This window comes from Podarcis liolepis, assembly GCF_965112155.1.
Source record: "Podarcis liolepis genome assembly, chromosome: 2".
In the NCBI taxonomy this organism is placed as follows: Eukaryota; Metazoa; Chordata; class Lepidosauria; order Squamata; family Lacertidae; genus Podarcis; species Podarcis liolepis.
Genome location: NC_139555.1, coordinates 126,827,700 through 126,840,214, shown reverse-complemented (window position 1 = coordinate 126,840,214; position 12,515 = coordinate 126,827,700). Strand labels below are relative to the sequence as shown.

The 12,515-nt window shown below is 47.1% G+C and overlaps 1 protein-coding gene across 5 annotated transcripts in view; it reads left to right on the top strand.

The window, feature by feature from the left end:
* The window catches only part of LOC310701070 (uncharacterized protein), a 59,407-nt gene extending 49,532 nt beyond the window's left edge, over window positions 1–9,875 (top strand). For all 5 annotated transcript variants that reach the window (XM_083491244.1, XM_083491247.1, XM_083491248.1 and 2 more), the window contains 2 exons: window positions 3,312–3,485; window positions 8,107–9,875. In XM_083491244.1, the coding sequence (XP_083347370.1) occupies window positions 3,312–3,485; window positions 8,107–9,728 (1,796 nt within the window). In that variant the 3' untranslated portion in view covers window positions 9,729–9,875. The remainder of the gene's footprint in view (window positions 1–3,311; window positions 3,486–8,106) is intronic.
* The last annotated feature ends 2,640 nt before the right edge of the window (window positions 9,876–12,515 follow it).

The window sequence follows — 12,515 nt, the reverse complement described above, 5'->3', positions numbered from 1 at the left end:
TCCTCTTCTGAGAGCTCCCTCTCTTTATTCTCTGGGCTGGACTGGGAGGACCCCAGTTCAGCCAGTTCCCCTCAGTCTCCCCACTGGGTTCCAGTGGCCCCCTGAGACCTGCAGGGATCTGGAGTGGAAGCGACTTCTCCCGTTGAACTACCGCCTGAGGGGGAAGAACAAGCGAGGGCCGTTCAGAAAGGGCTCCTGGGATCCTGAGGAGCCAGAAGGCGTCTGGTGAGGAGCAAGGCTGTTCTGCGGAGGCAAAGCCATAATGGCAGGAAGGCGGCTGAGGACGCCCCGTGAGCGCTGGCCCCCGAAGCTGCCACCCTCCTTCGCTGGGAGAAGAGACCCCTGAGAGCGTGGGACCCCCGAGGTCCACAGGGAGCCATGACGTCTCTGGGAGCAGCGGGGCCTCCAGATGAAACAAAATGGCGTTCCCGCCTTTTTCGGAAAAGAGCGGGAAATGCCACCTCCTGGCCCTGTCGCCTCCGTGGGTTCCTGCCTGGCCATGGGGGGGGGGGTGCAGCTGCCCCCAAACTCTTCCCTTCCCCAGACATTGAGGGTGGGGAGGAACATTAAGAGAAGGAGAAATGAAGGAGAAGCTGGGAGGGGGAGCAGCCAAGAGGGAAACTCAGGGGGGAAACTCCCTCAGGAAACCTGGCAAAGGAGAGGATGAGGCCCAGGGGAATCTGAAAGGGGATTGGCCAGCTCTCAAATGGAGAGGCTTCTGATTGGCCCTGCTCTGGGGTGGGAAATGGGGTCAAATGGTTCTGAGAGCCCAGTATAAACTGGTTTTCTGACAGGAAAGGCAGGGAAGGGATGGAGTTGGGAGGGGGGGAAGAGTCCCAGAGTGGGGGGGCCCTGCCCCCTGAGCAGCATGTGCCCCTCTCCCTCCCTCCCCAACAGTGGGCTTCGCCTTTCCTGCCTGTGGTGCTTTTACGGGGGGGGGGGCTTCCACACCTCCCCCCCCCCCCAGATTCGCGTGTCTGTTTCATTCCTCGCATGGGACACTTCCTCATCTGTCTCTCTTCCTGGGCTGCAGAGATTATTTTCGGAGGGGGAGGGATCTCCTGGCTGGGAAGCCCCCCCCCCTCCATTCTTCCCCCTACTCGCTGATCGGGAGGGTGTTTTGTTTTTTTGAGGGGTGTCTTGATGGAGCCATTTCTTAGCCTCTTCTCCCTCCCAGCCTTTCCTTGGGATTCAGGAGCCTCTATGTTGGAGGAGGGGGAGAGCCAAGGTAACCCCCCCCCCATGGCCACCCCCGTCTCTCTTTCGGTTAGTCTGGACCAGATGTGGGCTCCTTGGGGCAGAGTCCTTGGCACAGACGGGGGCAGCCCCTTGAGCGCAGGCGCAGGCGCAGAAGCAGGAAAACTGCGGAGAGGGAGGGGGTGCCCTCGGCTTTGCAAGGGTTAAAAGGAGCAAAGCTGGATTCCTAGAGAGGACAGGAAGTGAAGGGGGGTCAAGGTCCTCCATGGCTAAATTCCCTCCCTCCCACATCCCTTCCTGCAAGCCGAGAGGAGGCTGCTTTCTTCTCTCTCCTTTGCAAAAGCGTCCTTGGGGCCCCTCCTGGAATCCGTGAGTCTCCTCTCTCTTCCCCCTGAGGGTGTCCTGGGAAGTCGGGGGTCCTAGAGGTGCAGGGAGGGGGCATGGGGTCCCTGTTCAGATCATGCACGGTGGGGGGAGAAGAGAGAAGAAGAGGAGGAGTTTGGATTTGATATCCCACTTTATCACTCCCCTTCAGGAGTCTCCAAGCGGCTAACATTCTCCTTTCCCTTCCTCCCCCACAACAAACACTCTGTGGGGTGAGTGGGGCTGAGAGACTTCAAGAAGTGTGACTGGCCCAAGGTCACCCAGCAGCTGCAGGTGGAGGAGCGGAGACGCGAACCCGGTTCCCCAGATTACGAGTCCACCGCTCTTTACCACCACACCACACTGGTCCTCCCTTGTCCTCTCTGCCAAGCCAGGGAGGGGAGGAGTTCGCAGGAGGTCTGCAGCTCTGTTCTTCCTTGGGATCCAGATGCTGCCTTCCTTTTTGGGGAGGGGGCTTTGGGTAAAGGAAAACTGGGCATGCAAAGAAACCCCCTTCAGACTGAGGAGTAAGTCACTTTTGTGAACAGAGGCTGCAGCCAGAAGGGAACATTTGCACATGGGGGGAGCACAGGGAGAAGAAAAGCCCGTCTGCATCTGCAGCAGCACAACCAGACCACTTCCTCTGTCCCAGGTGCAACAACACGTGTCTCTCCCCTATTCAGGCTAAACAAGTAGACAAACTAATGTCAAAGCAAATTTCAGATGTATTTTCAGGAAATGCTAAAGCAAGGATAAAAGACTCCTTCTCCCAACATCCTGGGACAAATGAGGAGCGATTATCAATAACTGGGTGCCTTGTGCTACTAACAGAGGACATGGAACGCATAAAATCCTTTTCCCCCCTGACTGTGATAAAATCCTTACTATCCTGATAGGTACTTGTAAAACCTTCTGGGAGAACATCTAGCAGAGGGTCTGTGGGTTTTGATAAACAAGAAATGGAAATTGGTGTTATCTCAAAATAGACTAGTTCTCTCAAGCTACCCTAAGCCTTTGGGAATCTTGTCAGAAGAGGAGTGCAAAGCTCACCTCAGGAGTTTTTTTAAAGGGTCTACATGCCTGGTGTCTTAAGAACAGAAGAGATTTAGGACATGTGGAAGATCTATATTTTGATGGCTTCCATGCCAGGGTGGGGGCCACATTTTGGGACTGGAGAATTGTGAAGATGGTGTATAAGCACAGACGATATCTAAGGAGGAGGGGTGTATTAGTTTCCTGATATTTCAAAAATGTGGCATCACCAGCTCCTCTGCTTCCACATACAGATTTGGTCCCCATGCAACCCCTGACAGAGGTGGATACGGCTACACCATCTGCCTGGCTTGTGATGAAGAGCTCAAAGATTGTGAACAGGGCTCTCCATACAAAGCACCTAGCATGGGGGCACCTACATGTAATATCTACTCTTCTCTTTTCTGCCCATGCTCTGGGGTTTCAGTTTTCAGGCTTGGGGACAGGATGGTGACTGGTTTTTGCACCAAGTTCTGTCAATTATCCCCACTGAGTTCAATGGGATCTACTCTCAGGTCACTACTGTGCAGACCATGCCAGCCTTACAAAGTGGAGTGAGGGGCAAACAGAGGAAATTGGAATCACTGGAGATGTTTAGAAATGGGACTTCTGTTGGGAAGGGGCTGCCCCATTTGTGCTTCTCCAGGGCAGGGGAATATCTAGGCAGGAGAATCCCTGCAGGGCCTCTGAGGCTCCCTTTGCTTCTTCCTCTCTCCCAGAACCCTGCAGCTTCTTTTGGCTCCTTGACTCCTCAGGAAGGATTAAAGAGACGGACCCTGCAAACCTAAGGAAGATGGAAGGGGGAAGATGGACGGTTGACCTGGTCAGGTTGTCTCCTGCATCCCTCCCCACAACCTCTGAGCGTTCCCTCCCAGGGACCTCCGAGAGATCTGGTGAGTCCCAAGGGAGTGGAGATGGGGACCTGGATGGATGGAGCCGGAGAGGTATTGGGTTTTGCTCAGCTTGGGGGTGGGAGGAGGCAGGCAGGCGGATGGAGATGGAGAAGGGGAGCACTTTTTTGGGCTCCTCCACCTGCTTCCTGCCTGCGCCTTTGTAATCTGCAGGCATTTTGAGCTAGGAATACAGCTGAACCTCAGAAGTCGAACAGAATCCCTTCCTGAAGCCTCTTCGACTTCCGAGGCGCGACTTTTGATTGGCTCTTGCAATTGTTTTTTTTTAAAAAAAGATATTTATTAAAATTTTCAAGAAATTACAAAGTAAAAAAAGAGAAGACAAAAATACAAAAAAGAAAAATTACAAAGTAAAAAAGAAAAGACAAAAATACAAAAAAGAAAAATGCAAAGTAAAAATAGTTTTAAAAAAAAACAATTCTGTCATAACATATTTTTCATTTACTTATTTCCCGGACCTCCTCACGCCTTCCTTCTATGTATTCCAGTTCAAAGTATTATTTCAGCAAATCCCTCCCCATTTTATTCATCTTAATCTTCAATTTTTAAATATTATAAGAATAATTTTGTTTACCTATTAATACCCATTTTCTCATATTCCTTTATAGCATTACAGCTAAAGACCACTTAGTTTCAATCCAACATCATTCTAACATTCATTAATTTTACAGCATCTCCGTAAATAGTCTTTAAACTTTTTCCAATCTTCTTCCACTGACTCTTCTCCCTGGTCTCGGATTCTGCCAGTCATTTCTGCCAGTTCCATATAGTCCATCACCTTCATCTGCCATTCTTCCAAGGTGGGTAGATCTTGTGTCTTCCAGTACTTTGCGATGAGTATTCTTGCTGCTGTTGTGGCATACATAAAGAAAGTTCTGTCCTTCTTTGGCACCAATTGGCTGACCATGCCCAGGAGAAAGGCCTCTGGTTTCTTCAGGAAGGTATATTTAAATACTTTTTCCATTTCATTATAAATCATCTCCCAGAAAGCCTTAATCCTTGGGCACGTCCACCAAAGGTGAAAGAATGTACCTTCAGTTTCCTTACATTTCCAACATTTATTATCGGGCAAATGATAGATTTTTGCAAGCTTGACTGGTGTCATGTACCACCTGTATATCATTTTCATAATATTCTCTCTTAGGGCATTACATGCCGTAAATTTCATACCTGTGGTCCACAATTGTTCCCAGTCAGCAAACATAATGTTATGTCCAACATCTTGTGCCCATTTAATCATAGCAGATTTCACCGTTTCATCCTGACTATTCCATTTCAGCAGCAAGTTATACATCCTTGACAAAGTCTTAGTTTTAGGTTCTAACAGTTGTGTTTCTAATTTTGATTTTCCCCCAATGGAGTATAAATCATGAGCGACTCTGGGTTTTCTTTGGGAAAACAGGTGGCAAACAAACTTTTCAACAAGAAATTTTGGTTCTTATTCTTCCACAGAAATGGAACAAAGAGTGCTGTTGTTTTTTTCTATTAACTTGAATACAGTCTAAAGTTATAGGCTGTATGCTGTTTAGGTTTAAGGTTACTTCCTTTTACACATTTTCCATGGATCAGACTTCTGTACACAAATTTCTGGAACTGAATCCTAATCCTGCATCCTCCGTGTGTTGCCTTTTTCTTTCTTTTTGGAATAACTTTTTTTTGCTTTTAAAAACAAGGATCATAGGACCACTAAATGATGAAATATGTAGACCGGGGGTCAGCAATCTATGGCTCATGGGCCACAAGCGACTCACGGGGGTCATTTCAGCTGCCCCTGAGCCGTCCGCTCGGTGAGTCCTGTGTGTACACACGTGATCCTGCCCACGGAGCGATCTCCGTGAGAGTGAACTAGCCCAGGCGAGGTAAAGCTTGCCAACCCCTGATGTAGACCGAGTCTTCTCATGTCATTTGTATATCTCAAAACTAGCAGAATCTATTTGCAGGAATATCTATAGCATACAATTCATCATTAGCGGTCAGTGTGTGAGTTCTGGGTTCATGAAATGTTTTAAACTGGAGCAAAAAATGAGGAAACAGGAGAGAACAGAGAGCATTCTACATTGCATAGCTGAATGCCTAGTCAGGAGCTCTTGTGGCCGTTGTGCTTAGATTTAGTGTGAGTTATAGTCACTTTTCCTCTTCTGTTACCAATGAAACAATACAGAGTTGGTCTCCTCATCAACACGGGAGGGGGGTTCAAACTGAAGAAAGTGATTTGCGTATAAATTTAAATTTAGACCAATCAGAGTGAGGCAACTGCTGATGGCGTGTAGGTTTCACAGACAAGGCATGGATCCTGTCCAAAGAGCTCTGCATAAGGAAGTAAAGGAGGAGAATCGTAGGATCATGGACCCTCTCAGTAAAACTCCCTGCTGGATCATAAAATCAGTTTTGAAATTCCATACATGCCTCTGTCAGGGGTCAGCAACCTGCGGCCCATGGGGGTCATTTAAGTGGGCCACAAGCCACCCCCGAACCAAGCTGCCCGCTCAGCGAGTCCCCCCGTGCTGCACTAAACCAGTCCAGAGCGGAGACTCGCTTCCATGGTGCCGGAAACCAGACGCAGACACATGAGCGATCCAGACCATGGCGGGATCTTCGCAGGGCTGAACCGACCCAGGCAAGGTAAACCTTCCTGAGCCCTGCTCTGTGTGACGAGCCTTCGCTTTTTTGATGGAGATGAAAAGCTGAGCAGTTGGCTCCTTACTTCTCTCGCCCTGACCTAGCCACTGTGATCCACGCAACAGTCACCTCCAGGTTTGATTATTGTAACTCACTCTACGTGGGGATGCCCTTGAGACTGACCCAGAAACTCCAGCAGGTACAGAATGACGTGGCAGGACTCTGTGGTGGGTCTGGAAGCCTTTCGCAAGAAATACCTCTGCTCACTCGGAGATATATTTACAGTCTTTATTTACATACATATTTACAAGGTACAGGACATAGCTTTCAAGCATCTGAATTCTCGGTAGCAGATCCAGGCAGTGGGAGCTTTTGGCTCCTCCTCCAGCAGAGGAGCTTGGGAAGCCCCAAGCGCCTCCTTTGTTCCCTACATTTTAACCCCCTTCTGTCCTGTGCTGAAGGAGTGGGCATTGACTCTCACTCTCTCCTCCCTCTGAACTGGTTGAGTGGTGTTGATGGTCTCCAGCATCCGGGAGCATCCTCGCCGCTTGAGTTCCTTCCGCTTACTTGTCCTCCTCTCCCTCTCCTGTCTTTTCTAACGGCTCTTGTTCTTCCCCCTCCCTCAGCTCTGGCGCATTCCCTGGCAGCCCCGTGATAGACTCCTTACGGGGTCCTCACAGCAGGATCACATTCACCCAGTGCTATACCAGCTGCACTAGCTCCCGCTGGAGTACAGGGTCAGGTTTAAGGTGCGGGTTTTAACCTTTAAAGCCCTATACAGCCTAGGACCCTCGTACCTATGAGACCGCCTCTCCTGGTATGTCCCACGGAGGACCTTACGGTCTTCAAACAAAAACATATTGGAGGTCCCGGGCCACAGGGAGGTTAGGCTGGCCTCAACCAGATTTAGCAGTGGCTCCAATCTGGTGGAATGCTCTGTCACAAGAGACTAGGGCCCTGCGGGACTTGACATCTTTCCTCAGGGCCTTCGAGACAGAGCTGTTCCACCAGGCCTTTGGCCAGGGCACAGTCTGACCCCCTCTCTCCTTCTGTAATCTTCATAGAACTCTAACCTGGTGGTTGCTATTAATATGATTCTGTATTACCGTATTTTTTTGCACCATAACACTCTTTTTTTCTCCTAAAAAGTCTGTGCATGTTATGGAGGGAATGCCTACGGGCAAAGGTAGTAGAAATAATAGTAAGGCCTCATAACTAATTATTTTCAGTTCTTCCTCTATCACAAGTATTCATTAACATTCTTAATTACTGGCCTCAACAACATCAAAAATACCATCTCAGGACTATTTAATTGCTCATCTTCTAACATTATGTATGCCATCAAATGCCAACAGTGCCCTTCAGCTCTCTATATTGGACAAACAGGCCAAGCCCTACGCCAAAGGATAAATGGACATAAATCTGATATCAGGAATCACAAGACAGAGAAACCAGTAGGAGAACACTTCAATCTCCCAGGACATTCTAAACAAGATCTCAAAGTAGCTGTCTTATTACAAAAGAATTTCAGAAATAGACTGGAAAAAGAAGTTGCTGAATTGCAACTTATTACCAAACTTAAAACCCTGGAGAGACCTGGTCTGAATAGAGACATTGGATTCTTATCTCATTATACATGGTATATGTAGCTATTTTTAGCCATCTCACCCCTTGCTTTTCCTGTAAGGCCAATTGCAGTCTTTAACAGTCTTCAACAGATTTCCCACACCTATCAGACAATCACCCATTCCCACCACCCTTCTGAGTAATACCCCTCCCCACCCTCTCACTATATATAAGGGTCTGGTGACTTCGGTGTCAGTGTATCTGAAGAAGTGTGCATGCACACAAAAGGGCATACCAATAACAAACTTAGGTGATCTCTAAGGTGCTACTGGAAGGAATTTTTTAATTCATTAACATCGTTCAATAATCTGGGGAATAATCTTCCTGAGGCTCTAATTAGCTTCTCTCTTCATTGCAGATGGTGATGAATTGGAAGGGAAGAACAAAGGGGACCACAACAGAATCCACATAGCGGAGAAGTCAAATAAATATTCAGGGTGTGGAGAGAACATCCGCCAGAGCTCCCAGTCCACCTCCCATCAAGGAAACAGCTTCATCCAGAGGGATAGCCTTACGTCACACGAAAGAACTCACAGTGGAGAGAAATTGTATCAGTGCTTGGAATGTGGAAAGAGCTTCAGTCGGAAGGATTCTCTCATTTCCCATCAAAGAATTCATACAGGAGAGAAACCCTATCAGTGTATGCAGTGTGGAAAGTGCTTCAGTCAGAGGAGCAATCTGACAACCCATCAAAGGCTTCATACAGGGGAGACACCCTATAAGTGCTTGGAATGTGGAAAGAGATTCAGACAGAGCTCAGAGCTCACTTCCCATCACAGAATTCATACAGGGGAGAAACCCTATCAGTGCTTGGAATGTGGAAAGAGATTCAGATTGAGCTCAGAGCTCACTTCCCATCAAAGAATTCATACAGGGGAGAAGCCTTATCAGTGCTTGGAATGTGGAAAGAGCTTCAGTCAGAGCCACAGCCTCACTTCCCATCTAATAAGTCATACAGGGGAGAAACCCTATCAGTGCCTGGAATGTGGAAAGAGCTTCAGACAGAGGAACGGTCTCACTTACCATCAAAGAATTCATACAGGGGAGAAACCCTATCAGTGCTTGGAATGTGGAAAGAGCTTCAGTAACCGCCAAATTCTCACTTCCCATCAAAGAATTCATACAGGGGAGAAACCCTATCAGTGCTTGGAATGCGGAAAGAGCTTCAATTTTAGGACTAGTCTTACTTCCCATCAAAGAATTCATACAGGGGAGAAACCTTTTCAGTGCCATGAATGTGGAAAGAGCTTCATTCAGAAGAGTAATCTCACCTCCCATCAAAGAATTCATACAGGTCAGAAACCATATAAATGCTTCCAATGTGGAAAGAGCTTCAGTCACAGCCAGGAACTCAACATCCATCAAAGGATGCATACAGGTGAGAAACCCTATCAGTGCCAGGAATGTGGAAAGAGCTTTCGTGAGACGGGAAAACTTGCTGCTCATCGAAGAATTCATACAGGGGAGAAACCCTATCAATGCTTGGAATGTGGAAAGAGCTTCACCCAAAGGGCCCATCTCCTGAGCCATCAAAAAACTCATACAGGTCAGAAACCCTATCAATGCTTGGAATGTGGAAAGAGCTTTCGTGATAAGGGTAAACTCACTTCCCATCAAAGAATTCATACTGGGGAGAAACCCTATCAATGCTTGGAATGTAGAAAGAGCTTTAGTCGGAGGGATAGTCTTACTTCCCATCAAAGAATTCATAAAGGGGAGAAACCCTATCAGTGCTTGGAATGTGGACAGAGCTTCAGATGGAAGATTAGTTTCACCTTCCATCAAAATATTCATACAGGGGAGAATCCCTATCAATGCTTGGAATGTAGAAAGAGCTTCAGTCGGAAGGATGCTCTCACCTCCCATCAAAGAATTCATAAAGGGGAGAAACCCTATCAATGCTTGGAATGTGGAAAGAGCTTCATTCGGAAGGATTATCTCACTTCCCATCAAAGAATTCATGAAGAGGAGAAACCCTAATAGTGCTTAGAATGTTTAAAGAACTAATAATAATAACAGATACAGGTAGGTAGCTGTGTTGGTCTGCCATAATCAAAAGAAAATTTGAAAAGTTCTTAACGCTGGTCAGCTCCCAACAGACTATTGAAAACATGATAAAAAATCAAATATTGTTGTTTAGTTTTTTAGTCGTGTCCGACTCTTCATGACCCCAAACTCATGTTGGTAGCTTCAAGAACACTGTCCAACCACCTCGTCCTCTGTTGTCCCCTTCTCCTTGTGCCCTCCATCTTTCCCAACATCAGGGTCTTTTCCAGGGAGTCTTCTCTTCTCATGAGGTGGCCAAAGTCTTGCAGCTTCAGGATCTGTCCTTCCAGTGAGCACTCAGGGCTGATTTCCTTAAGAATGGAGAGGTTTGATCTTCTTGCAGTCCATGGGACTCTCAAGAGTCTCCTCCAGCACCATAATTCAAAAGCATCAATTCTTCGGCGATCAGCCTTCTTGATGGTCCAGCTCTTACTTCCATACATCACTACTGGGAAAACCACAGCTTTAACTATATGTTCCTTTGTTGGCAAGGTGATGTCTCTGCTTTTTAAGATGCTGTCTAGGTTTGTCATTGCTTTCCTCCAATGTCATTGCTTTCCTCCAAGAAGCAGGCGTCTTTTAAAATTTCGTGACTACTGTCGTCACCATCTGCAGTGATCAGAAAGGAAGTAAAATCTCTCACTGCCTCCGTTTCTTCCCCTTCTATTTGCCAGGAGGTGATGGGACCAGTGGCCATGATCTTCGTTTTTTTGATGTTGAGCTTCAGACCATATTTTGCACTCTCCTCTTCCACCCTCATTAAAAGGTTCTTTAATTCCTCCTCACTTTCTGCCATCAAGGTTGTGTCATCTGCATATCTGAGGTTGTTGATATTTCTTCCGGCAGTCTTAATTCCAGCTAGGGATTCATCCAGTCCAGCCTTTCGCATGATGAATTCTGCGTATAAGTTAAATAAGCAGGGAGACAATATACAGCCTTGTCGTATTCCTTTCCCAAATTTGAACCAATCAGTTGTTTCATATCCAGTTCTAACTGTAGCTTCTTGTCCCACGTAGAGATTTCTCAGGAGGCAGATGAGGTGATCAGGCACTCCCATTTCTTTAAGAACTTGCCATAGTTTGCTGTGGTCAACATAGTTAAAGGCTTTTGCATAGTCAATGAAGCAGAAGTACATGTCTTTCTGGAACTCTCTAGCTTTCTCCATAATCCAGCACATTTTTGCAATTTGGTCTCTGGTTCCTCTGCCTCTTCTAAATCCAGCTTGCACTTTTGGGAGTTCTCGGTCCACATACTGCTTAAGCCTGCCTTGTAGAATTTTAAGCATAACCTTGCTAGCGTGTGAAATGAGTGCAATTGTGCGGTAGTTGGAGCATTCTTTGGCACTGCCCTTCTTTGGGATTGGGATGTAGACTGATCTTCTCCAATCCTCTGGCCACTGCTGAGTTTTCCAAACTAGCACTTTAACAGCATCATCTTTTAAAATTTTTAATAGTTCAACTGGAATACCATCACTTCCACTGGCCTTGTTATTAGCAGTGCTTTCTAAGGCCCATTTGACTTCACTCTCCCGGATGTCTGGCTGAAGGTCAGCAACCACACTACTCCGGGGTGTATGAGACATCCATATCTTTCTGGAATATTTCCTCTGTGTATTCTTTCCATCTCTTCTTGATGTCTTCTGCTTCTGCTAGGTCCTTACCACTTTTGTCCTTTACCTCCCCCATTTCCCTAACTCAGGGGATGGGACTTCTTCCTCCCAGTTCCCTCCATGGAAACCTAGGGAATGGGATCCATTCCTGCTCATTCTCTGCCCCAGAGATTAAACGGAAACAAGAACACTCAGAAGCAGTCATCATCATCATCATCATCATCATCATCATAATTTATTTATACCCCGCCCATCTGGCTGGGTTTCCCCAGCCACTCTGGGCGGCTTCCAAAAGAATATTAAAATACTGTGATACATCAAACATTAAAAGCTTCCCTAAACAATAAATCAAAGCTTCTCTGTTCAAGCTACTTGGCAGCTGCACAAACGTTCCAGGTAGCCTACTTTCACTTTTCGGCAGCCGCTGTACTCACAGTCTATCTGCTTTTTCTCTTCCGTCTCTGAAGAGGCTTGCTTCACGGGACTTCCGGGTTAGCGCGAAAGGGAATGGCGGATTCCCTCCGAGCTCCGGAGGGAATCGGCTCAGTAGAAGAATCATAGAATCATAGAATCATAGAATCATAGAATCATAGAGTTGGAAGAGACCACAAGGGCCATCGAGTCCAACCCCCTGCCAAGCAGGAAACACCATCAGAGCACTCCTGACATATGGTTGTCAAGCCTCTGCTTAAAGACCTCCAAAGTAGGAGACTCCACCACATTCCTTGGCAGCAAATTCCACTGTCGAACAGCTCTTACTGTCAGGAAGTTCTTCCTAATGTTTAGGTGGAATCTTCTTTCTTGTAGTTTGGATCCATTGCTCCGTGTCCGCTTCTCTGGAGCAGCAGAAAACAACCTTTCTCCCTCCTCTATGTGACATCCTTTTATATATTTGAACATGGCTATCATATCACCCCTTAACCTCCTCTTCTCCAGGCTAAACATGCCCAGCTCCCTTAGCCGTTCCTCATAAGGCATCGTTTCCAGGCCTTTGACCATTTTGGTTGCCCTCCTCTGGACACGTTCCAGTTTGTCAGTGTCCTTCTTGAATTGTGGTGCCCAGAACTGGACACAGTACTCCAGGTGTGGTCTGACGGGTCTTGGCGACGCGG